Raw genomic sequence first — 24527 nt, 5'->3', positions numbered from 1 at the left:
TCCAAACAAACACATGGCATGCACTAACCCAAGAAAGCAGCAGCTTTCCCGAGCAAATGCATGACCATATTGGGGATTTCCTGACCTGAAAAGGCAGGAAGACCACCAAAGAACAAAATGGCCAAAGAACAAGCTATAAATCTGGTGTGAATGTTGAACCATTAGCCATTGCTAATAGCCAAACACGGTAAATGTGCAAACTAATGCAAAAATGGTAGGGTATCTGCTTTGACCAGCTTGTCTTAAGGCACATTAAAAATAACCAAAAATCCTATAGGTAAGAGGCTAGATGACAAAGTATCCCAATTGTCACGGTAAGATGCTCTGTACAATCTTTGAAAGTTACCAAAGAAGGTAAAAAGTAGAAAGACAAAAGGAAACCTAGTTTTGCCTTACTGACACTCTGAAGGACTAGTGGGTTTCCCCATAACAAATGAGCAAAAGGCCAATGAAAGGCCTGCAAGTCGGGACAGGGTCAAAAACCTAATTAAAAGGTTTGGGGATTCGTAGAATATGGAGGGAAAGCTGACTAAAAGAGATCTTTCCGAACACTTGGCATGCTGGTTTTGCAAGCTGAGATGCCCCAAAGATCACTCTACCATGCTCTGGTGCTCTGCTCAGTTGCCTGTTGGGGAAGGGTCCATCTTGGGCAGGGCAAGAAGATGTTTATCGGGTATTGGTTGGGGCATAGGCTAGAACACCTCATTTCACCCATAGGTCTACTCTGCAGTCTCCTTCAAGCCCCAAAATCTTCTCTCACAAGGCAAAATGATAATTACCTCTGCCAACAGACACAAAGTCAACAGTTTTTGACTTGTCACCAGGCCTTTGGTGGTGCTGCAGTGGTTTCATCATTAAACGCAGAACAGAAAAGATTACGGGTGGGGTGTGGATTCCTCAAATGCTGCATCTTGGTGTAAGAAAGTGGACAGGGAGTTGTCACGGCTACAGGCTGGTGAAAAGCAGAGTGTTGGCAGTGACGGACAGGAATTATGAAGCTGGAGGACATGATGGGCTTTTCAGTAAGACCGCAACCTCAAATTTGCATTCTCTGCCCCTTTCTAGGTAAGGGTCTCTGATGGTTTTCCTTACTTGTGCCAGTTAAAATGATGGAAGCAGGGCCAAAACAGACTTGCTTTTATTCATCCAGATTCTAACAGGCTGCCGTTCCATGGGTAGGCAGGGGCTGTATGGGATTAGCATATACACAACCCATTTACACTACAGACGAGGGAAGGAGGAGAGGCTGTCAGGCCGTTTTTCTGAAATGTTGACTGAAATTGTGCGAATACATTTGCAACGTTTACACAAGTTAAAATGCCTTGGGGAAATGTCAGCCAAGGCAGCCAAATTACCCCACACACTCGCATAAACTTGGCAGCTGTTGTGTGTACCCCCAGGTACCACAAAATCAATAGGATGTTGCCCCCCCTCGGTCTCGTGCTTAACTAGCAGAGAAATGTAAACCGACGATGCGCAACAGAGATGAAACATGCAGCTCCCTGAAAAGTGAGCAAAATTTTAAATGCCTAGGCTACTGTGTAAGCTGGGTTAAGGTTGTAGAATGCGGTTGTAGGAGCTCCCTTAGTCTACTGTGATGGGATTCAGTCACTTCTACCCAGGGGAGGGTGTGGGGGGCTTTCCTTGTGAGGCTAGGGAGGTGAATCTGCTATGCAATAATCCCCCCCCCCCTCCCCCCGGGTGTGGTGGCACGCAGGGACTCACAGGGAGAGAATCGCCTCTGGTTGGACAAGGACTCCTGTCCTATAGAGGAACTCCCTAGAACACCTTTCTAGAACAGTGACATCAAAACTCCCACTACATCCATCAAACCAAGCCATGGATTGTTATTGTGACATAAGACCCAAGATCCAAACTGAGGATCAATGTAGTAAAACTACTGTGAAGAAGAATGCTAAGTGAGTAATATCGATTACTCAGTGGTTGGAAACCAACACTACTGTGCCAAAGAAAAATGAACAATAAAGAGAACAAAGAGTCAACAGACTATAATCCTCCGCTGCGTAGGACCCAGCAGTCGATCATAAAAAGAGATGGTCTGTCCATGAGAAGTGAAACCTGGGATTTTCTAATCATTGAGTGAGAAGTGCTGGGAGAGACTGCGTGATCCTCTTTGGCGAGGAAGCCACAAGGTGCTTTGGGCAAGAAGCACTGCACGGAGGAAGCTGAATGCCAGAGAAAGTGTCAAACCTCCCTCAGCCCCCCCCCCCCCCCCCCAACACCCATTCTTCCCTCCCAGGAGAACGAACCAGTCGAGAGCAGTGGCATGACCCAGAAGAGGTGAACAGTTCAGTCTGGCAACAACGCGGGCGCACGGGTGATGCAGAGCTGTGGAGAAGCAACTGGAGTCTTGGCAAGAACAGAAGCTAACCGGACTATGAAGGAAGTTTTCCTGCAAACCGGTCCGGTGATGCCGACCCGTAGAAAACCAGGTAACTGGGGGAGACCCGGGAGTGAACACTGGGATAAAGAGTACCCTCAGCCTGCTCTTCCCATTGAGTGTCATGAATCCAAGTAAAGTGACTCAGTAATACAAGAACTGGACAAGAAAATAAGAATAAACTATTGGGGTCTCCAATAAACATCTCAAGGAGAAAGACCTAGACGAGCAACAAGATGTTAAATAACTTATTCTTAAGGTTTTAATGAACTACAGAAACTGAAGATAAGAACCACATAAAAATGGATTCAGTACCCCCTAGTAATATTGGAGAAGGAGAGACTTTCAGAGCACTTGACATTGTAAAAGAATATCCGAAGCCCATAACATTGAGGAGGAGAAGCCTACAAAGAGAAGAAATGGGGGAGCCAAAGAGTTGTAAAAGTCTCCTAGAGGAACTAAATAAATTAATACAAGCGATTGCTAAAAAAGTATCTAAAAATTGTCTTTTAAGGTTGAGGAAGCCTATCTAGGAGAAGGGAGTAATTCTCTTGGACTGGTTATTTTTATTTTAGTGGTAGGGACAGAGCAGCTTAACTTTGGAGGAAGAACCAACTGTTTACCTTGGACTTCACAGCAGACTAGCACCTTAGTTTGGTTATGGAAATTCATAGATGGGATGGTGAGGCCTTTTCACTTTTATTTTAATAAGAGTGACAAATAGCAAAAACTGGCCTAGCTCCTTCTGACCGGTGTGTAGATTTTTGCTTGCACCAACTCTTTCATGCATACATACACACAGAGGGATTTGTGAGGCACTGATGTATCATGGGGTACTTGCACACTTTTCTTGTTTGCTATGTTCTGGTGGAGTCCAAGTGGTGGTAGTTGGAAGGTATCTTTTCCTTGATTTCTAGCTACTTCCGTCATGTAGTAACATCAAAGTGTTTGTTGCACAGGGCCTGCCAGTGTTACTTTTAAGCAGACGTCTGAGATTTAATGCCTTAATTGAGCATTTAAAGGAGTTCAGTTGTAATTAAAATAAGATGTGTGCCCATGCGCATTTTCTTTGCACTGAAGTCATGCTAACAAGTATTTACGAAGTCAAAGGTTTTGGCTTTTGTATAGGTATTATGTAGTGTAACAAGCATGGTCTTGTATAGCACCCGTTTGCCACTGTTGGTGGCTTTGCTGCTCTTGTCTCTGTAAATGAAAGTGAGGAGGTGGTTTTTGTTAGTGGGACAGTTCAGTGGAGTACATTTGCTGAAAATATGAGGGGTGGGGGGAGGCAACACATCTAAATGAAAGGGCCCCCTGCCAAATGAGGCTGACAAAATGGAGTGCCATGAAAGTTTGTGGGAGGGGCAGAATGGGGGAAGAGGGAGACGAACACCTCTGACACCCCCTAAAATTACACCCAGGTAACAGTGAGAAAGGCAGATGCAAAACCTGTCGTGTTGATGCAGTGTTTGAATTTGCTGAGAGATAGTTAGCTCCTGGTTATAGCCAAAGGGAGCCTAGTTATCTTGAAACCAGCAACTACCAGGAGCTACTTTTTACTCCTGTTGCAAGTAGTGCCGGCAAGTAGTGCCTTACTAACCTAGCTATGCAATATTAACTCTGTTTGCGAATGTATATCAAAGGAGAATAAGAACACACCTTAAGGACAGTTCGAGCATATTGGATAGTATAAAATGGACTAAAGGTTCGCTTGCATCCGGTGCAAAGTTGCTCCTGGTTTTCCAAGGGTAACTGGTTATGCTCGACAACCAGTAGCTGCTTTTTGCTCCTGGTCAACAAATCCCAATTTTGACCCCTGTTGATGGGTGCAGTTCATGTTCCAGAGTGCCACTCTGCTTTCTATGGGTTTAGCAGACAAACTTGGCATAAGGTTATCCATAAGGAAGACAACAAGAACTGATGGACTAAAGCACTTTTGGGTCTGGTTAGCCGCTGATGTGGGAGAGTGTAACAGGGCTTAAAAGGTGAAAGCTTGGTCGTAGCACATGTAGTGTTGATGTGTTTATGGCTAGTCCCACAGTGGCACTGTTTTAAAGTCTTCTCTTGGAGCAACTTTTCTTCCATATTCTATGGACACCCCAAACGTTTTTCTTTTTTCTTTGCACCTGGTCATGACTTTCTACAGTGAAGTGAAGCCTTCAACCTTTAAACTCTTTGAAAACTTTGAACTTTTGGGCACAATGCCCCATACAACCTAGGGTTGGACTTTACAAGTTAGGGTTATTATTCCTGTGGACTGTTGGTGTTATAACTAATTAATTACCTTCCCTTTCAGGTATTGTGGGTGTAAATTGATTATTCTACACTGACTGTATATATGTTCTATATTTGTATTGTGTGATATTACCTGTTCAGTCATTTTGTAGTGTTCTCTGGCCAATAATGCATATAGCAATCATGTACTTGCCTGTGTAAGTGTAATCCATGATTGCTCAATATGTGGACTAATTGTGGACCCCTGACCACACTTGCCTCTCCTGAGACTAGGCCTTGGCCACACTCCATTATACCTTGATTGGGCTAAGCTTCAAGAGGTGTCCCCCTGTTCACTATCACTAGGGTGGCCTCCTAAACTCTATGCACAGGCCAGAGTTTAGAAATCCATCTAAACAGTACTCTGGGGGTTGCGGGTGGGTGGGAGGGGGAGGATTGTGTGCATAGTTTTATTTTCATAGTCCCTACAGCCATTGTTGGGTCTTTGAAGCATTGTGGGGTGGAAGGCCCTTTGGAAGAATGTAGTCTGTGCAAACATTACTGAAAACAGTATTACACTGCATGCACATAGTAATTCCCAGCATGCAGCCTGGTGGTGGCAAAAAGTCACAACCTAGAGGCCACCCTCACGATGTGGGGCCAGTGAGTTTTCAGACGTGACCTCTTCAAACCTGCGCCTTCAAGGTAAATGATTGTAGCATTTGATTTGCAATATTGCAAGTGTTCTGTTTGGCTTCTTTTCCCTTAAGAAAATTAAACATTTTGGAATGGATTTCCTGGTAGAAGAACATTAATGTTATTTCAAGATTTGGCAGTGACTGGTCAGTCCTAATGCAGCAGCCATATGCAGCTGTGCTTTGAGCCATTGACCCCTGAAGCAGCCGGATTGGCTGCCAGAATTATTTCTAGACAATCGTATCTCGCCAGCCCATGAAAAAAGGCTCCTGACTGAGCTGGCCATGCTGCCTGATGCTCCAGGTCCCTTAGCCTTGCCTCCTCGACCCCCGCATTTGTACTCTCCTCAGCCCTTAAGCTTCTCAACCTAGCCCGGACCCCTGGCCTGCCAAGCCATCTACAGTGAGACTCAAAAGCACCTATACCATAATATGTACTATCTCACTATGTACTATCACCCCTGACATGAGACTCCAGCCAATTACCTCCTGTGCAATCGCTTCTGTTGCACAGTAATCTTTACTACTTCATACTGAACCCTGCTTTTTACCTGCCTAGCACCAACTGTATTGAATTTGCTTTTTACCTGCCTAATGCCACTGTGTTGATTCTGCATTTTCTCTGCCCAGCGCCAATTGCCTTGAACTAGCATTCTTATCTGCCCAGTGCACTGGGTTGGCTTTGTACTTTATCTGCCCAGCGCCACCTAGTCGTTTTTGCACAGTATCTGACCAAGGTCACTTAAGCTGTAATTGTACTCCACCAGATCGGTAACTGCATCTCCAGGCAATCTTTGATATGACTGCCACATAGCTCCTAGATGCACTGCCAATCCAGGCTACCCACTGACAGCAGTGCTTCCCCAAGTCCCTAGCACTCTACACTCCATCCCGGCCTTAGAGCTACTTCTGATCCCACCTAGTCATCACACGAGCAAACTATTCACCTGCCAATGACCTACACTGTCCTGCTGAGGACTATTCTACACCTTATCGGCACCTTACATCCCATCATGATTCCTATCTCGCCATTAACAGTTACTACACACTATCCGGTGACCCATAATAGCAAACCTCCAAGCCAGAATAATTTGGACACAAGACCTTGCAGAGAAACCTTAAACTTTGCGCTAGACTCCCTAAAATCTATGAACCTCTAGCTAATACTTACCGCCCTCTCATAAATAATACCTCCAGCAACCTACAGCTTAATACCAACATCTCCCTCCACAAAACCATGAAGACCAAACACCCACTCCAGCTCCATAGCCGGCTTACCCGAGACTTCAACATCCACCCTAAAAACGTCCACGATTCCCAGTCACCATCCAAGGAATCTACCCAGTCCAGTTTAAGAGGAGCCCTTATAAATGCCCGCTCCATGGTAGCCCACGCAATGGAAATTGCTGACCTGCTAGCCATACCCGAGGACTACACCCTCCTTAGAATAGATTGCACTAAGTCCCGAGGTGGAGGCCTTGCCATAATTGCTAAAACTAGTCTGTCCCTGAGACTTTCCACACCCCAAAACCTAGACTCTTGCGAATCTCTCATGGCCAAGTTACCCTTTTCGGACTCCCAGACCCTGTCTATCCACCTTATATACAGACCTCCTGGTCCCCTAGGCTCCTTCGAAGAAGACCTAACCACCATTTTATCTGAACGCAAATGCCTCACACTGTCTCCTCCTAGGAGATCTTAACTTAGGTTTCAATGACCCATCTGACACAAACGCCATGCACATCAGTGACTCCCTTGAGGAACTGGGCTTCACCCAAAAAGTGATGGGTGCCAGCCGTACCAAAGGAAGAACCCTTGACTGGGTAGCAGAACACAACTGCAGGACCTCCATTACGTCCATCAATCCTCAACCCTGGTCTGACCACCACCTGATCTCCTTCTCTCTAGAGATTACGCCTCCATTACCCGCCACTAACATGGCCCCAGCCATCCCCACTAGAAACAAAAGAAACATTACAGCTGAAAAGCTCACCCCGTTGATTCTTCCCACCTTAAACTCGCTCCCCGCCAATACTGACCCCTTCACTATGGTAGAGGAATATAACAAAATGTTATCATTAGATGCCATAGCAACCACTGAAAAACAAAGAGCAAACCTAAAAAACACCCCTCACTTAAACTATGAGACTACAAAAACGTAAAAGTGAACAAATCTGGAGACAAGACCCTTCCGAGACTAACAAACAATCTTAGTAAAATAGCCTCCCTCTAAAAAAAAAAAAAGAAATCTTACTCGCCAAACAATCCTCTTTCAATCTGCGCATTACGGAAGCCAATTCTAGTACCAAAGAATTTTTCACAATCCTTAAAGAAATAGAATCACCCATCATAGCACCTGATACCTGTCAGACACTTTCGTGTACCAGCATTCAGAGTGCCCTATCGAATAAGGTAGCGACTCTCCAAGCTAATATCAATAATAAAAAAGAAACCCTCCTCCTGGCCCCTAAGCCTAACAAAATTTCCAAGCCTCTGCCCCAACTACCACCACCACCTCCCGATCAACACACCCCGCTTCAACTTTAATAAAGTATCCATCTTAGAAGTCGAAAAAATCATCCTTGGACTCAAACCCTCTAACTGCCACGGTGATCCGTGCCAGGCCAAATTATAAAAGACGCTGCACGGGACCTCTCGCCCTTCATCTCCAAACTCATAAATGCCTCCTCCACTGGTACCATTCCCAACAATTTGAAACCGTCTTGGGTTCTCCCTTTACTTAAAAAACAAACCCTTGACCCGTCCATACCCACTAACTACCGCCCCATCACCACAGTCCCGTTCCTGCTTAAAATCCTGGACAAGGTGGCTTACCTCCAAATCCAACAATTTGTGGAATGCAACAAACTATTAAGAGTACAGCAGTCAGGATTTAGACCACAGCACTGAAACAGCGCTAATCGACCTCGAGGCACAGATCGACACGCTGAGATACAATGGTAAGGCAGCACTACTACTACTTGATCTCTCAGCAGTGTTTGACCTAGTAGACCACAAGATCCTGTGCAACCACTTGGATTCTGCTGCCCACTTCTCACTAGAAGCGATAAGATGGATCCAATCCTTTTTGGACAATAGATCTATGCGCGTCTTCTCCTCCATAGCAGCAGCCGACCCCATATTGATCACCTGTGGGGTGCCACAGGGATCTTGCGTATCCCCCACTCTATACAACATTTTCACAAAGCCTCTTTTTGATGATCTAGATGACCTGGGTATCACCTACACCAACTATGCAGATACCCAGATCCTGATCCCTCTGACGAGCGACTACAAGGATTTGGCATTTGTGAATAGTGTACCTCATCATCCAGGCATGGATGGCGTCTCACGGTCTATGCCTGAATGATGACAAGACGGAACTCCTTATCCTCGGCACCCCTGCGAATCTTAACAAATTAGGTCATAATTATTCCAACTTTATAATAGATAACATCACAATTGCCAAGGAAGTCAAAACCCTTTGCTTCTATTTGGACTACACTAAATGTTAAAAAGCAAATCAACTCCATGGCCTCATCAACAGCCTACACCTGCAAACCAATTAGAGCAGCTAAGCCCTTTCTTTCCCCCAACAACTGCATTACTTTGGCAAGAGCCCTTGTTCTGTCCAAACTGGATTATTGTACTGCCCTATACCTAGGGAGTAATAAATACATTACCAATAACATCCAGATTTTGCAAAACCACGCCTTAAGAGCAGCCCAATGCGTTCCTAAGAAAGCCCATATTTCTGACCACAGAAGATCTAATAACTGGCTATCGACGAATGATAAAATCTTTCTCAAAATAGTATCCCTCACACACAAATGCCTTCACCAAGCTGCCCCAAAATATATCATAGACAGATTTACGAGACAACTCACCAACCGACCCACTAGAACTACTAACACCAACCTTCTTACAGTGCCCAGGGATAAACGCACGAAGACTGGCGGGAGTAGCTTCCCGGTTAAAGCTGCCCAATCCTGGAACTCCCCACCCCTGAGGGCTGACCATGCTTTAGAGCTCACGTCATCCGCTGGGTCAAGGAGAATGACCTCTAACCTCCTAGTATATATTAACTGGAATTTTCGCTCCTTTCCGTACTCATTGTATATACTACCTATTATCTCTTGCGTTTTTAACCAACCAGTTTTCATGCCTTTCATGTAGAAATTGTCCTCATCACAACTGACTGTATATAAATGTATGATATTGCACAGCACTGTAACCTAAGCTGAATAACCCTCTTGATGTCTTTTGCGCCCTGGTACCCTCGGGTCTGGCGCGCATTACAAATAAACAAAGCGCGCAATATAAATGCTCATGTCGAAACACCCGGTAAAGGTGTAGGTGCTCTTGAGGTGCGTTGAATCACTGGTTTAAATCCCACTAATTTGGGGCAGAGGTGCACACTTCTAATTAAGAAATTCCCTTTGGAAGGAAAAGTCTGCCTTTCCAAGTGGGAGAAACACCACTCTCCCAGTGTGGCCGACAGTGGGCATTCAGCGTATCCAAAACCAGTATTCGCTTGGGCCCAAATCAGTTTGCTCTATTGTTAATCAGATTTTGACTATTCCTAGCTTTTTGCCGGTGTTCTTGAAAAAATATATCCTCAAAATTGGACCAAGGCTGATCATGAATGCGTTGAAATAGTTTTCTTTTTAACCAATCTAGGCAAATGTGTGGGTGCATTTTGTGAGCTTACTTCTACCTATTGTGTATCGCATATTATTTCTTGAGGGTTGCTTATGGCTAAATATGCTTTAAAATGGGTTTGGCAAAACTTCACAAGCCATACCCCCACCCCCATTGGTCCATGAAACAAACTGAAAAGCCTATCATTCCGTATAACACTCCCAACCCAAACTTATTTTAAAATTAAGATTGTCATTTCTGCCAAAATAAGAGTGCTGCATCTCTGAGTGTTCCAAGATTAATGTGACTTTTTTATTTTCTAAAACCTCTGTGATTGGACTCTAATCCCATGATAATTTGAGAGGCCGCCGAAGATGCTTTCGTTTTCGGCCGCAACCAAGACTGTAGCATCTTGAGTGGTAATGTCAAAGTATATAATGGCAGTACCAGTGTAGCAAATAGTTGGAGGTAATAGTGCGGCTGGGAGCCTTTTGCTTCTTGGAGGGGTCATTGTAGCTTGGTGATGCATGCCTAGGTGTCTGACTAGCCTCTTTGCCAAAAAAGAGACACTACTTGTGGGTAAATTGGTGGCCGTACCTTGGTTTTCATAGCCTTACTCATGTCCTTTCTATTCTCTTTATTCAAATAGGATTTAGGAAAAGCTAACCGAAAAACACCAAAGGTAAATCTTGAATTTGTTAAACTACACATTTTGGTATTTCATTGTTAAACCTTGAACAAAAATCTTCTAATTCCACCATCTTTCATTTCTCTACTTTCAGCCCCCCAAGCCTGAAGACCTGGCACTTGTTTGCTTTACCAGTGGAACCACGGGTAAATTCTTCCTGTATACTGGAGTGCTCTATCCTCTTACATTGAGCCATGAGATGTTATTTCAAGCGAAGGCAAAAGGAGATTGCCCTAGTATTGGTATTGCACAAGGCAGCTGTGAATCCCACCAACTATTTTCTGCACCCTCACTCGGGAGAGTTAAAATGTGGAATTTAGTTTGGCTAACACACTGTTAAACTCTGAGGTCTCACTCTAGCCTATGGATGCCACATGAACATAGAGCACATCAATACATTCCTGTAAAATTGATTTTTAGAATCTGGCCTGGTGGACAGATTTTAGGAGGCCACCCTAGTTGCACTGAACAGGCAACTCTTTGATAGGTTAGCCAAAACCCGATCAAGATAGCAATGGAGAGCATTCAAGGCTATTCTCACAAGAGTGGGTTCAGGGGTCCACAATGAGTTCACATGGTGAAGCACACAATAGTTCAGTTGAGACAGGAATGTACAAAATTACTATATTCTCTGATATCGCACAACACTCAATAATGCACAAATATTGTCACCATAGCTTCTTAAAATGCATTCAATGCCTTGCATCAATAAAATATGGTAAGTGATGCTACCAAGATGGCACCAAATCACAAGAAATTTGCCTTTGCTTCGGAAATCCAGTCCCTATGAAGAGGGGACTTGTGCCCAAAAGTCACAATGCTTCTCTCCAAAATGTATCTGATGCAGGTAAAGTACTTGTGTTGGTGATTGTGCAAGAGATGAGCAGCAACAAAATTGCTGTCAAGAAAAAAGTTTTCTTATCTTACAGGTTTCACTGCTCGGGCCAACGACCAAAAAGCAGTGGAATGGAGATATACTAAGACTTTTTCTCAATGTTATCTCATGGAGGACAGGGTGGGGTGAGGCAAATGCTTTGTGTTTACTTACCCCCCTGACTCTGGTTTTTCAGAGGACTGGATTGGTCACCTTGGGGTTGCTGGAGGTTGGTTTCCCTCAGTTTTTTCAAATAAGAGGTGCCCAGCAGCTATGGGTGAGTTGGGGAGATTTTTCATGTTGATGCCAAATCCCCTCTACCTGTGAGACCCCCAGCACATTTTGCTAAACTCTTGGACCTTTATCTTCTGCTGAATGTCAGGAGCCTTTTTCCCCCTCATTCAAACTTTATGCTCTGACCATGGGAACCCTGTTCATTAGGTTGTTACTTTGCTTTATGGAGTCTTACTTTCCTCTCTACTTTTTAAAGGCATCTGCGTTTCACTTTTGCAGCGCACTGCACCTTTTGTGCAGTGTTGCTGGAAGCCCTTAGCTTTTCCTTTTGAGAGATCAGCACATACACCCTATGTGGAATGCTGAGGGGGGTTACCCTTTTCTCACTGCTTCTGTATCATTTCTGGTACAGTGACAGGCATAAATTATGGCTGGTGGGAGTAGACTTGTTCTACCAACCTTTCTGCAATTTGTAGTTATACACAGAAGGGGGTCACCATCGACCTAAAATGGTGGCTTCTTTCTTTTATCTCCATTTTGTGTGTGCTTGTCTTTTCTTGGTTCATACTCTGCCATCTTGGGTCAGGGGGTGGGTCCTGGTTTGACTTTTGTCTTGGGCGGGGAATCCTTGGTGAAGCCCTCCGAGGCTCCAGTGGCCAGTGCCCAGGATTATGATCTCGGTTTGAGTTCAGGCCATTAAGCAACATCCACAGATGGATTTGGTTGTACATGGCATTGATGACCTCAGTTTCTTTGATGCCTCCAATTTCTGCCTTAATGCCAGTATGACAGAGATCCTTCTCATTGAGGCCCCAGCCCCTGCTTTCCCTCTCACTCTGACCGCCTGCCTTGGGCCCTCTTCCTTCGCCTTCCTGTGAGGCAAAAAACCTTGTAATTTTAGACTCCCCTTTCTTTCCTCACATCTCAGACTCCGCCAAGAAGTCCCACTACCAGCTGCACCTCCTCAAAGGGACTCTTCCCTTTCTCACTTTCCCACAGAAGCCCACTGTCTCCAGAGCCCTGGTTCTCTCTAGGCTGAACTACTGCAACGGCCTTTCTCAATCTGCCATCCTCAACTCTCTACCCTCTGCAACTAATCCAGAACTGCAAGACTTATCCTTGGCCTCAAGCCCAGGGACCATATCTCCCCAGCCCTGAAATCTCTCCACTGGCTCCTGGTGGCTGCAAGGATCAAGTTCAAGACCCTTTGCATTGTCCACAAGGCTTTCTGGGGCCGTTGCCCGCATTACATCAAACCCTCTTCCACAAATACCTTCCTTCTTGAGGAATTTGCTCAGCTACCTCCAACTCTCCAAGGGTTAGACTCTTCTCCAGGCAGAGAGTGGGGGGTAAATCTCTCTCCTCTGCAGGTGCCTCCCTTTGGAATGGCCTCCCTCCCCCTCTCAAACATGAGCTGGACCACCTGAAGTTCTATAAGGAGCTCAAAACGTTGCTCTTCTCTGCTTTCTCTCTCCCTCCCCTGCTGACATACTTGTCTGCTGTACCGACTGATTGCTTTGCTACCCTCATTCTCACTGGGTAGCAGGCTCTTTTTTTCTTTTTTAAACGCTTTATTCAAGTTCACACTGTGACGCCATAAAACACTTCAGTTTTCAACATTGACAAATGGAGCATCTGATAGCCAACAAGGCCCATATAACTTTCCAAGGGTGCTGGCCCTCCCGTTGACTCTATTTGGGGGGCACACTGTACTACATCCAGACCTTCCCACAGTCTGCCAGCTCGTTCCGCCGTTATTCCCTTCCCATAACGGCCACTGCTCCACAGAGCCAGCATAGCCTGCACTGGATCCCAAATGTCTGTATGCCTAGAGCCCGTTGGTATTGTCCTGCAATATTCCTTCTCCATATCGCTCACAGCACCAAGCCAGGTCCTTAAGCCATGTCTACCGTGTTGGAGCTGCCGAGCACGCCCAGCACATAAATATGCAATGTTTAGCTAGCAGCATATAAATGGACCGTAATTTCCTACCGCCCTTTGGGGCACCCGGTAACCACCCAAAGATGCAACACAGTATAATTAATGGGACTACACAGTGAATCCTACCTCCCTGTGAGGAGGTCAAAGAGGCAATGGAGATAAGCCAGCCCCATTCTAACTTTCAGACCCAGCAACCAAAATGTTACATCAGCAGGACAGAACAAAACTACATGTCCCATAAACCACCACAGGAAATGGAGACCGGGTGGGGGAAAAGATAAAATGAACAAAGGGGAGCGGTATAGATACAGCCCTGTCATGCGGTACAGTGTCAGATGCCCCCATAGCAGTACAGGTTGGGATGGACAAACAGTGCATGGAGCAGGGTGGAGGTATGAAGGCAAGCTGGCTGCAGGTGTGGGACAAACCGTGCATGGAGCAGGGTGGAGGAGTGAAAGCAAACTGGCTGCAGGTGTGGGAAGTGGGCAGGAAAGGCGGGTGGAAGCTGAGGGGAGGGGAGGAGCAAAGTATGAGTTAAAAGAAGCCCCGGGAAACTCATCAGGTGTCTCTCATTACTGCAGCAGCCCTGGCCGGGACCACAGAGAAGTGGGAGGAATCTCCAGGTGATGTACACTGGGCGTACTAGGAGGCTGAAGGCTCGGCACAGCGGAGATACTTATCAAGAGGCAGACCCTTCGCCAGGAGAGGCTCGAAGAGCGGCAGCGCCGGGAACACTACCGAAGCGGATTCACTGACAAGGAAAGTCTGGCCGTAAACCATTTTCAAAGGACAGTGTTTCCGTGGGTTTACCCTCTGTTTTTCGTTTTTTTTAAACCCAATTTGGACAGCTGGCAAAGGAATGGAAAGCTAGTGTCCGGGGAAAGGAATTTGTGACCTGATAAGTTTGTTTATCAAAGAAGAGCCAAGCTTAAGAGGACATTCCTGCGAACTCTTAATTGATTCACCCATTTTCCGAGCAAGCCTGCTGAACCACATTTAAGCATGTTTTGTTGTTTATAATGAGAGGCTGTTTGAAAGTTTAAATCGGCAATAAATCATTCATTGTGAACCCTGCATTCAGACTACCGTCTACTACTTTACAGTGGTGGCAACGGTGGGATTCAAGAGAACGCCAAGGCAGACAGAATGGAAGCTGTGATAAAGGCACTCACAGAGGGGCAGCAGCAACTGCAACAACTTATACAAATGCAAGGCCATCAGGCACAGGCAGACAAACAAGCCCTCCAACAAGCCATACAAGTACAAAGTGCGGCACAAGAGCAAGGACGGGAAGCTCTAAGAATATTGGGAGAAGCAGTGGCCACCACACAGACGCATCCCGCGAATCTGTCCACGGTATTACAGAAATACCAAGTAGGAGAAGACCCCAGTTATTCCTTTGTGAATTTTGAGAGAATAGCCAGAGCAGCTCAATGGCCACAGGACAGATGGGCCTTCTACCTCGCACCCCTGCTCACAGGGCCAATGCAGAGGGCATATCAAGCTGCCAACCCCACAGGGGACGCTCCTTATACCGAGATTAAAAAAACAGTGTTGGAAAGACTCGGTATGGATGAAGAATCCTACAGACTCAAGTTTAGAGAAACCAGATTGAAACCTGGCGAAAGCCCAAGACAATTGTTCTACAGAGTGCAAGATTTGGCATAAAAATGGCTACAAACAGGTACTGCCACAATAGGACAGATTAAGGATAAAATAATGATGGAACCATTCATTGATGCCTTACCCGGACCATACAGAGGTGGGTTAGGCAACATCACCATCTGTCCTTAACCGAGATGTGGCAACAGCATATCAGAAGGCAGGTAACACTCAGCCCATCCCAGCGACCCACTTGAGACCAAGTATGGAGACTCCCGCCTTACGCAGTGGGCCTTACAAGGGGCCAAGCACCGAACCCAGGAACCGGCCAGAACCCCGACCTAATGGGGTTGTTACAAAGGAACGGCACCCCAATGTTTCGAATGTGGGGAATGGGGTCATATTGCTCGATTTTGCTCCCGAAAACCTAAACCTGAACCAATGGAAATCGGGACCTTACAAACTTAGGAATAAAGAAGGAAACTGTTACCTTATGTGATAGAAGTCAGTGGACGACATCCCCGTCAAGCAATGATGGATAGCGGAAGTAATCAGACGGCCATACAGCCCCATGTGAGCGAGCAAGATCACGAACAGGTGAGAACCATTGGCATCAAATGTGTGCATGGGGGGTGTGAAAGGGTATCCTACCAAAGACATTGTGTTGGGATTGCAGGGGCAGGAGATACCAATCAAAGCAGCTATTATTCCTACCCTACCCGCCCCGGTACTGATAGGAACAGATCTACCGGAATTTGATAGATGGTTAAGAGAGGCCCCCTTTGCCCAAACTGATCTAGTGGGGCCCTGCAGTCGAGAAAAATTATCCAAAACCCAGAAAAGGATGAACCGAGGGAATCAAAAAAAGTACAGAGACATTTCCATTATAGACTGGAAAGTAGGGGATCATATGCCGTCATTTCGAACAGAAACAGGGTTAGATGAAACGCTGAAAATAGCCAGAAAAGAAGCCCTAGACGCTAGCGGGACCAACCCTACTACGCCTTACTTTAAAGAAAAACACAGATTAATATATGGAGTATCTCAAGGCCCTGATAACATAGAAAAAGAGCAATTGTTGGTTCCCCAGTCCTACAGGAAAGGGCTGATACAGCTGGCACATGACCATACCACAGGGGGACATTTAGCGGAGAACATGACGTTAAAAAGGGTGTTGCAAAATTTCTACTGGCCCGGAGTATACGCAGAGGTGTCAAAGTATTGCCAAGAATGTGGGATATGTCAGAAAACAAGCCCACATATACCGGCCTGAGTCCCTCTACAAAGGATGCCCTTGATCAAAGGACCCTTTCAGAGAATAGGGCTAGACATTGTGGGGCCTATGGAACCTACCAGCAGAGGATACCGGTTCATACTAGTGGTAGTGGACTATGCCACTAGGTACCCCGAAGCCTTTCCACTAAGAGGAATGTCTGCAAGACAAGTATGTGATGTCCTCTTGCCCTACTTTGCCAAAGTAGGGATTTCTTTGGAGATTGTGACCGACCAAGGACGTAATTTTATGTCAGTTGTCATGAAGGAGGTATGCAAGACCCTTGGAATCAACCATTTGAGAACCTCTGTGTACCATCCACAAACGGATGGGCTGGTGGAAAGATATAATAAAACCATCAAATAAATGATAAAAAGAGCCACCAGTCCCACTGGTCTGGGAGCGAGTGCTGCCATGGGTGTTGATGGTTTTACGTGACACTCCACAATCTTCAACGGGGTATTCCCCATTTGAATTATTATTTGGAAGACAACCAAAGTCTATCTTGGGATTAATGAAAGACACCTGGGAAAACCAGGAGGAAACAAACCTCACTGAATGTTAATGACTTAAGAGAGCACCTGGGAAAACTCCGAGATTATGCACTGGAAAACCTGGGTCGGGCTCAAGAAAGACAACAGGAATATTATGACAAAGGAAGCGGACCGAGAACGCTTAAAATAGGAGACAAGGTGTTGGTACTATTACCCACTCACATCAACAAAATGCTCGCCCAATGGAAAGGCCCGTACAGCATCACAAAAATATTGGGCCCAGTTAACTATGAGGTAGAACAACCTGATAGGCAAAACAAACATCAGAACTATCACATTAATCTCCTCAAGTTATGGAAAGAAGGGGACTCAGTTGTATTGTGTACAACCCTGGCAGAGCTGTCGGTCCTAGAACAAATGGTCACAACCTCAGCTAGCGTCATACAAGATGTGGGATTGGCGGAACAATTGAGCAACACCCAAAGAACTGAGTTATTTTCCATCTTAGAACCTGTGGCAAAAGTATTCTCGAGTATACCAGGAAGAACCCATATGGCTACCCACTGCATCCCCACAGAGGCAGGCAAGATTGTACGTCCCCGACCCTACAGAATACCTGAAGCAAAAAGGGGAGAGATAGCACAAGAAATAGATAGTATGCTGAAACTAGGTACCATTATTCCCTCCAAGAGCGCATGGTGTTCACCTGTGGTGCTAGTGCCCAAACCAGATGGTACCACACGGTTTTGTATGGATCTTAGGCAATTAAACACCATTTCCCGATACAAAGCCTACCCGATGCCCAGAATTGATGAACTGGTAGAGAAGCTGGGAACAGCATCCTTCTTGAGCACCTTGGACTTAACCAAAGGATATTGGCAGATACCGCTCAACCCGGCGGATCAAGAGAAAACAGCCTTCTCAACACCCCAAGGGCTGTTTCAGTTTACGTTGTTACCATTTGGGTTACACGGCGCTCCTGCCACGTTTCAAGCCTTAATGGACAAGATCTTAAAACCTCATGAACCATATGTGGCGGCTTATTTGGATGACAGTTATTTTCAGTAGAACCTGGGATGAACACTTGGAACATCTCACCAAAGTAATTAAATCCTTAAAGGCTGGGCTACATATTAATCCCAAGAAAACCAAACTGGCAGCCAAAACCACCAAGTATCTGGGATATTCGGTGGGAGGGGGGGGGGGGTAATCACACCCCTGGTGGACAAAATACAGGCCTTGAAAAAACTACGCATTCCAGAGACACGAAAGGAGATCCGAGCATTTCTAGGGTTCGTGGGGTATTACAGAAGATTCATACCACACTTTTCTACAATTGCGGTACCACTGACTGACGCCTTGAAAACCAATAAGCCACTAAAAATTACCCCTGAAGCGGTGCAGGCCTTTGAACAATTAATACAGCTAATATCAACCCAACCGGTCCTGCACTGCCCGGACATCTCTAAAGACTTTTTTTTGCAGGCAGATGCATCAGGATGCGGTCTAGGCGCAGTGCTATCCCAGGGGACGGAACAAAACCTTTGCCGAATCGCATTCATCAGTAGAAAACTCCTGCCACATGAGCTACCGTACTCCACGCTAGAAAAAGAATGTCTGGCAATAAAATGGGCAGTAGAGTCCCTCCGTTATTACCTACTAGGGCGGAAGTTTACCATTTTTACAGATCATGCACCTCTCAGATGGCTGGCCACCCAGAAGGATTCAAACCATAGGGTTCTGAGATGATTTTTGACTCTTCAGCCCTATCATTTTGTTACAGTGCATAAACCCGGAAAGTATCAGTCGCTGTTTATTTATCCAGGGCACTGAACCGGCCCGAACGGCCTGGTTCCCTAGGGGGTGGGGGGGGGGGAAAGAGTATGTGAGGAGGTCAAAGAGGCAATGGAGATAAGACAGCCCCATTCTAACTTTCAGACCCAGAAACTAAAATGTTACATCAGCTGGACAGAACAAAACTACACGTCCCATAAACCACCACGGGAAATGGAGACCAAGTGGGGGAAAACATCAAATGAACAAAGGGGAGCGGTATAGATACAGCCCTGTCATGCGGTACAGTGTCAGATGCCCCCATAGCAGTACAGGTTGGGATGGACAAACAGTGCATGGAGCAGGGTGGAGATATGAAGGCAAGCTGGCTGCAGGTGTGGGACAAACAGTGCATGGAGCAGGGTGGAGGAGTGAAGGCAAACTGGCTGCAGGTGTGGGAAGTGGGCAGGAAAGGCAGGTGGAAGCTGAGGGGAGGAGCAAAGTATGAGTTAAAAGAAGCCCCGGGAAACTAATCAGGTGTCTCTCATTACAGCAGCAGCCCTGGCCGGAGACCACAGGGAAGTGGGAGGAATCCCCAGGTGATGTACACTGGGCGTACTAGGAGGCTGAAGGCTCGGCACCGCGGAGATCCTTATCAAGAGGCAGACCCTCCGCCAGGAGAGGCTCGAAGAGCGGCAGCGCCGGGAACACTACCGAAGCGGATTCACTGACAAGGAAAGTGTGGCCGTAAACCATTTTCAAAGGACAGTGTTTCTGTGGGTTTACCCTCTGTTTGTTTTTCGTTTTTTTAAAACCCAATTTGGACAGCTGGCGAAGGAATGGAAAGCTAGTGTCCGGGGAAAGGAATTTGTGACCTGATAAATTTGTTTTTCAAAGAGGAGCCAAGTTTAAGAGGACATTCATGCGAATTCTGAATTGATTCACCCATTTTCAGAGCAAGCCTGCTGAACCACATTTAAGCATGTGGTGTTTATAATGAGGCTGTTTGAAAGTTTAAATCAACAATAAATTAATTGTGAACCCTGCATTCCGACTACCGTCTACTACTTTACACTCCCGTAACATCAGCGATCTGGTTCCAAACGGGGAGCAAGTGCGGCCAACTCCACAAAACATGAATAAAGTCAGCATTGGCACATTTACACCTCAGGCATTTACCATCACATTTGTAATCAAACGTTGACTGAACTACTGGGGACAGGTACGCCTGATGGAGAATTTTTAGCTGAATGAGTTGAAATCTGGAGGAAATTGCCACATTTTAAGTGTGTGTAGACATAGCTTTCCATCTAGCATCCCCCGGTGTTTCACCTATGTCCGCTTCCCATTTCTGCCTACTGGTCAGCTCATACCTGGGGGTCGAACTCCAGGCCATGCTATAGATTACAGCCACTATCCTCAGTGGAATTCTGAGTTTGCCAAGAAACTCACAAGGGGAACTCTATGGGGCTCCTCCGGGAATGATGCGGACCACCCCCGGAATGCCTCCCTCACACTGTGAAATTGGAAAGCCAGCCCAAATGTATCCCCCAATTTTTCCTTAAACTAATCCCATGTAACAAACTTCCCTTCAGGGTAGAAGTCTGCCATTGTTCGTATCACATGCCCGTACCATTCCCTCCTAATTCTGTCGTTGCAGGTGGGGGGGGGGCAGACTTTGAACCCCCCACACATCTAGTTCCGGAGCATAGGGGCAGGTCACTAGTAATCGGCAGCATAGCCTTCTCGATGCAGAGACTGTGCATGCTGCAGGATCAAACTGGCGCTTGTCATTTTATTTTTAGGGAATGTAGGGAGCCCTGCAGAGAATACGGGTATGCTGACCTTCTCTCTAACATCACATGCGAGAACTGTTGGGAGTACGGACTCCAGTATAAAGCAAAAAACACCTGTGCTGCCATGAAGTATAGCTCAAAATCGGGCAAGCCTAATCCACCCTGCTCCCATGTTCCTACCAGCGAGTCCCACCGTATCCTAAGCTTTTTCAGGATCCATACTATTTTGATCATCAAAGATTTGAGCTCTGCAAAAAATTGGGAACCCGGCCACACTTGGACATTTAAGAACAAATCTAGCAATTTCGGGAGGATAATCATTTTTCTCCAGCATGGGGTCTGGCATGGATTCACATGCTCATGAATATTCCCCGTCAGGCTGGGAATCCTCTGTAAAGAAAAAACATCAGTTTGTTTCTGAACTGTCTTTGTATTAATAACCTAATCACTGGCCTCTGGGTCATATTGCCCCAAGCCAATGACTGCCCTCTACCTAAGCCCCTCCTCTGGCAGCCATCTTCAGATTTTTACCGCACGTTCAAGTGTTGGGAGTCCTTGTGCTATAGCTCTCGAGCTTTTACTGCGGTTTGCGTTTTTTCGAAGAGTTTACTCTTATATTTTCGGTCAATCGAGCCTCAAGCTCCACTGATTCTACTTCTGATCAATGGGGACCTATTTTGGAATTGTTCTACGCCCCTCATGGGCGAATTTCCATCGAGTTTTCACTTCTTGGAGGATTCCGGAAGATGTTTGAGGCCTACCCCACGTGGTTATGGCCCAGGACAAAGGAAACACTACGCCTGTTGGATCCAAGCTGTTCAGGAGCTGCCCTGGATGTGGATTACAGAATGTCTTCAAGGAAGATGAGCACTCCTGGTGCCTCTACTGCCTTCACGACGACAAATCGCACATGGAGAAGGACTGTGCGTTTTGTAAGAACATGTACGAACGGACAATGAAGGATTGTCTCATTCGACTCACCAACTGGCTGGAGAGGGAAGAGCCCAGCAGCAGGTGAGAAGAGGAAGAAGTCAGAGCGGTCTTCTAAGACATTTGAGGGCGCTCCGGCAAAGGGGGCCCAACAAAAAGCAAAGCACCGCGAGTCTGCGGGCACCGGGAGTGCCGATGGTTCGGGCTCCTTGGCTGCCAGGCAGGGCGCGATGTTACCGACGCCATCATCCATGAGCCAACGCTCTGGCTCGGTGAAGAGGAAGTCTGAGAACCCGGGTAAGCCTTGGGAGAAGCCCTGGTCGATCCCGATGTTGACAGCCGAGGGGGAGCGAGACAGCGACCCTCCTCCTAAGGTGAAGGCCTCAGGCGTGTCCAAGGTCGCAAAGGCCTTGAGTCGTGGCGGCCCTGGCGAAGCCTGTGAAGGCTACCCCAGTGGAGACTGCCGAGCCTAGAGTTTCCCTGCCACTACAGAGGCAATCATCTTTTCAGCCCCCTGTGAAACCCCGAGAGGAGAAAGAGGGTGGGGGGCACGGTAGCCATAACGGACACAGATACCACCTCCGAATATGAGCTGGCTGGCAAAGATCCTGGACAAGAGGTTCAAGGAAGTCCGGTCCTACAGGAGGGATCCCGAGGAGGCGGAAGTAGAGAGCAACGGTGGAGCCGACGAGAAGCCACGGGCCGTGGAGGAGACTGAGGACCCCACTCCTCAGCCGTCGCAACGATGCCTATGCTGCAGGACAACTCGGGAGCAATATTGATGGCTATCCAGACCCTGTGTACGGAGATGAGGACAAGGTTGCCCTTACCCCCAGCGGATGATCCAGCAGCGCATGGACCGTCGGGAATCTCACCCAACAAGCGGAGGCAAATCCACCCCCCCCACCCCCCCTCTTTTCCAGCCTTCACTTCCTTCCCCTCCACCGAGGGATGAGACTGGAACGGCGGTGACGGGATGGATCTCCCATCACCCCCTGCCTGGGCCTCCCCTCCCGATGAAATTGGCTCCTTTCGCGCCATGATCGCCAGGGCATTAGAGCCTTTCCAACTGTGTCCCGAAGAACAGAAGGAGGTTTTCCTCTACCAACGACGCGAGGCCAGAAGGAAGACCGTCCTCTCAGTACCGTTACTGGACGACATCTGGGACGAAGGACTGTCGCTGCTCAAGAACCCATCCACGGCTCCTGCGAAGAGGGACCGGTATGAGTAGTAGTACCGGGTCCCAGATTCCGCCCCGATGTGCCTAGAGCTCAGCCGTCCCCGGATTCGGTGATCTCCGCAGCGGCTAAGAAGAAATCGGCAGGGCCAACGGGATCAACTTCCACTTCCCCACCGGACGGCGAGGGGAAGAAGCTGGACGCCATGGGACGACGAGTCAACTCGGCGGCGACGACCCTCAAAGCGGACAATGCCCTTGCGACCGGGGCACGCTACGACAGGGAGCTGTGGTTAAAGATCGCTCCCCTCCTGGATTTCCTGCCATACAAGAGGGCGGAGGCCCTTGAAATCCTACAGGAAGGCGAGGTGGCGTCGGATCACGGTGGCCGTATTTCGGCAGATGGGCAGCAGCGTTTGCCTTCGCTGACGTGGTTGGCTCAAGGCCACCTACTTCCATCAGGACGTTCAGACCAGGGTACTAGACATGCCCTTCGACAGGATCAACCTGTTCGGCAAGGCAGTGGACAAGTCACTGCAGGCCATCAAGGCAGACACCGAGACTGCCCGGTCCTTGGGTTCTCTCCAACGACGGTCGCCCTTTCGGACCCCTGGAGGCAAGTCTCAAGGCGCCTCCAAAGGATTTGGTGGCGGTTCCTCGTCGTACTGCCAAGAGGCCCGCTCATCATCGCAGGAGGCCTACAGAGGCCGCAGCAAGGCCGGAGGACGTCATCGTCGCCAAGGCCTCGGCGAAGCAAGATTAAACCGCCCATGACATCGGGCCCCCACCCAAGCACCCCGGTAGGAGGTCGGCTGGTGAAATTCGTCAGCACGTGGGAGTCAATCTCCACCGACCGTTGGGTGCTGGACGCGCTGGCCCACAGGTACACTCTGGAATTCCAAATAGTGTCCCTGTCTACCACCTGTGGCCAGGAAGGAAAAATGTGTGCCACAGCTACTTCTGGAGGTGCGAGCAGTGCTGAAAAAGGGCGCAATAGAACTCGTCCCGAAGAGGCTCCGAAGTATACTCTCAGTACTTCCTCGTCTGAAAGAAGACCAGCAGTTGGCGACCCATCCTAGACCTTCGTCTAAACAAATACGTCAAGTCCCAGAAATTCCGGATGGTCACCCTTCAGTATGTGCTGGGACAGCTGGAGGAGGGCGACTTCCTATCGTCGCTGGACTTGGAGGATGCCTACTTCCACATCCCCATACTCAAAGGACATCAAAAGTTCCCACGATTCGTGGTCCAAGGGTGACACTACCAGTTCAAGGCCTTGCCCTTCGGATTGAAGTCGGCACCCAGGGTCTTCACCAAGTGCCTGGCACCGGTGGCGGCACGGCTGTGCCTGCAGGGGATCCACGTTTACCCCTACCTGGACGATTGGCTCATCCGAGCAAAGTCAAGGGAACTCGCCATCGATCACACAGCGAAGACCGTCCAACTGCTCACGGATTTGGGATTCTCGATCAACTTCGCGATATCCCGCTTGGTACCGTCGCAAGACGACCTGTTCCTGGGAGCCAGACTCGACGCAGTGGCACAATTGGCTTCGCTGTCCGAGGAAAGGACGAAGGCCATCCTGGGCAAGGTACAATGGCTGTTGACCATGGACGTGGCCAGGGTGAGGTCCATCAAGTCCCTACTTGGCATGTCATCGTGCATCTACCTCGTGCACCTTTGCAGGCTGCGGATGCGACCACTGCAGGAGTTCCTCGACACCCGTTGGATGCAAGCAGCGGGCAGTTTCAAAGACAAGATCTCCCTCAACGAGACGTTCCGCCAAGCAATCCG

At 47.6% G+C, this 24527-nt stretch overlaps 1 protein-coding gene across 6 annotated transcripts in view; it reads left to right on the top strand.

Annotated features, from left to right (window-relative positions):
• The window catches only part of ACSL1 (acyl-CoA synthetase long chain family member 1), an 877045-nt gene that overhangs the window by 410690 nt on the left and 441828 nt on the right, over positions 1-24527 (top strand). For all 6 annotated transcript variants that reach the window (XM_069631504.1, XM_069631500.1, XM_069631503.1 and 3 more), the window contains 2 exons: positions 10601-10633; positions 10734-10785. In XM_069631504.1, the coding sequence (XP_069487605.1) occupies positions 10601-10633; positions 10734-10785 (85 nt within the window). The remainder of the gene's footprint in view (positions 1-10600; positions 10634-10733; positions 10786-24527) is intronic.

Source organism: Ambystoma mexicanum, chromosome 6q (assembly GCF_040938575.1).
Source record: "Ambystoma mexicanum isolate Mex_15411 chromosome 6q, UKY_AmexF1_1, whole genome shotgun sequence".
In the NCBI taxonomy this organism is placed as follows: Eukaryota; Metazoa; Chordata; class Amphibia; order Caudata; family Ambystomatidae; genus Ambystoma; species Ambystoma mexicanum.
This window is presented reverse-complemented; position numbering and strand designations above follow the sequence as displayed.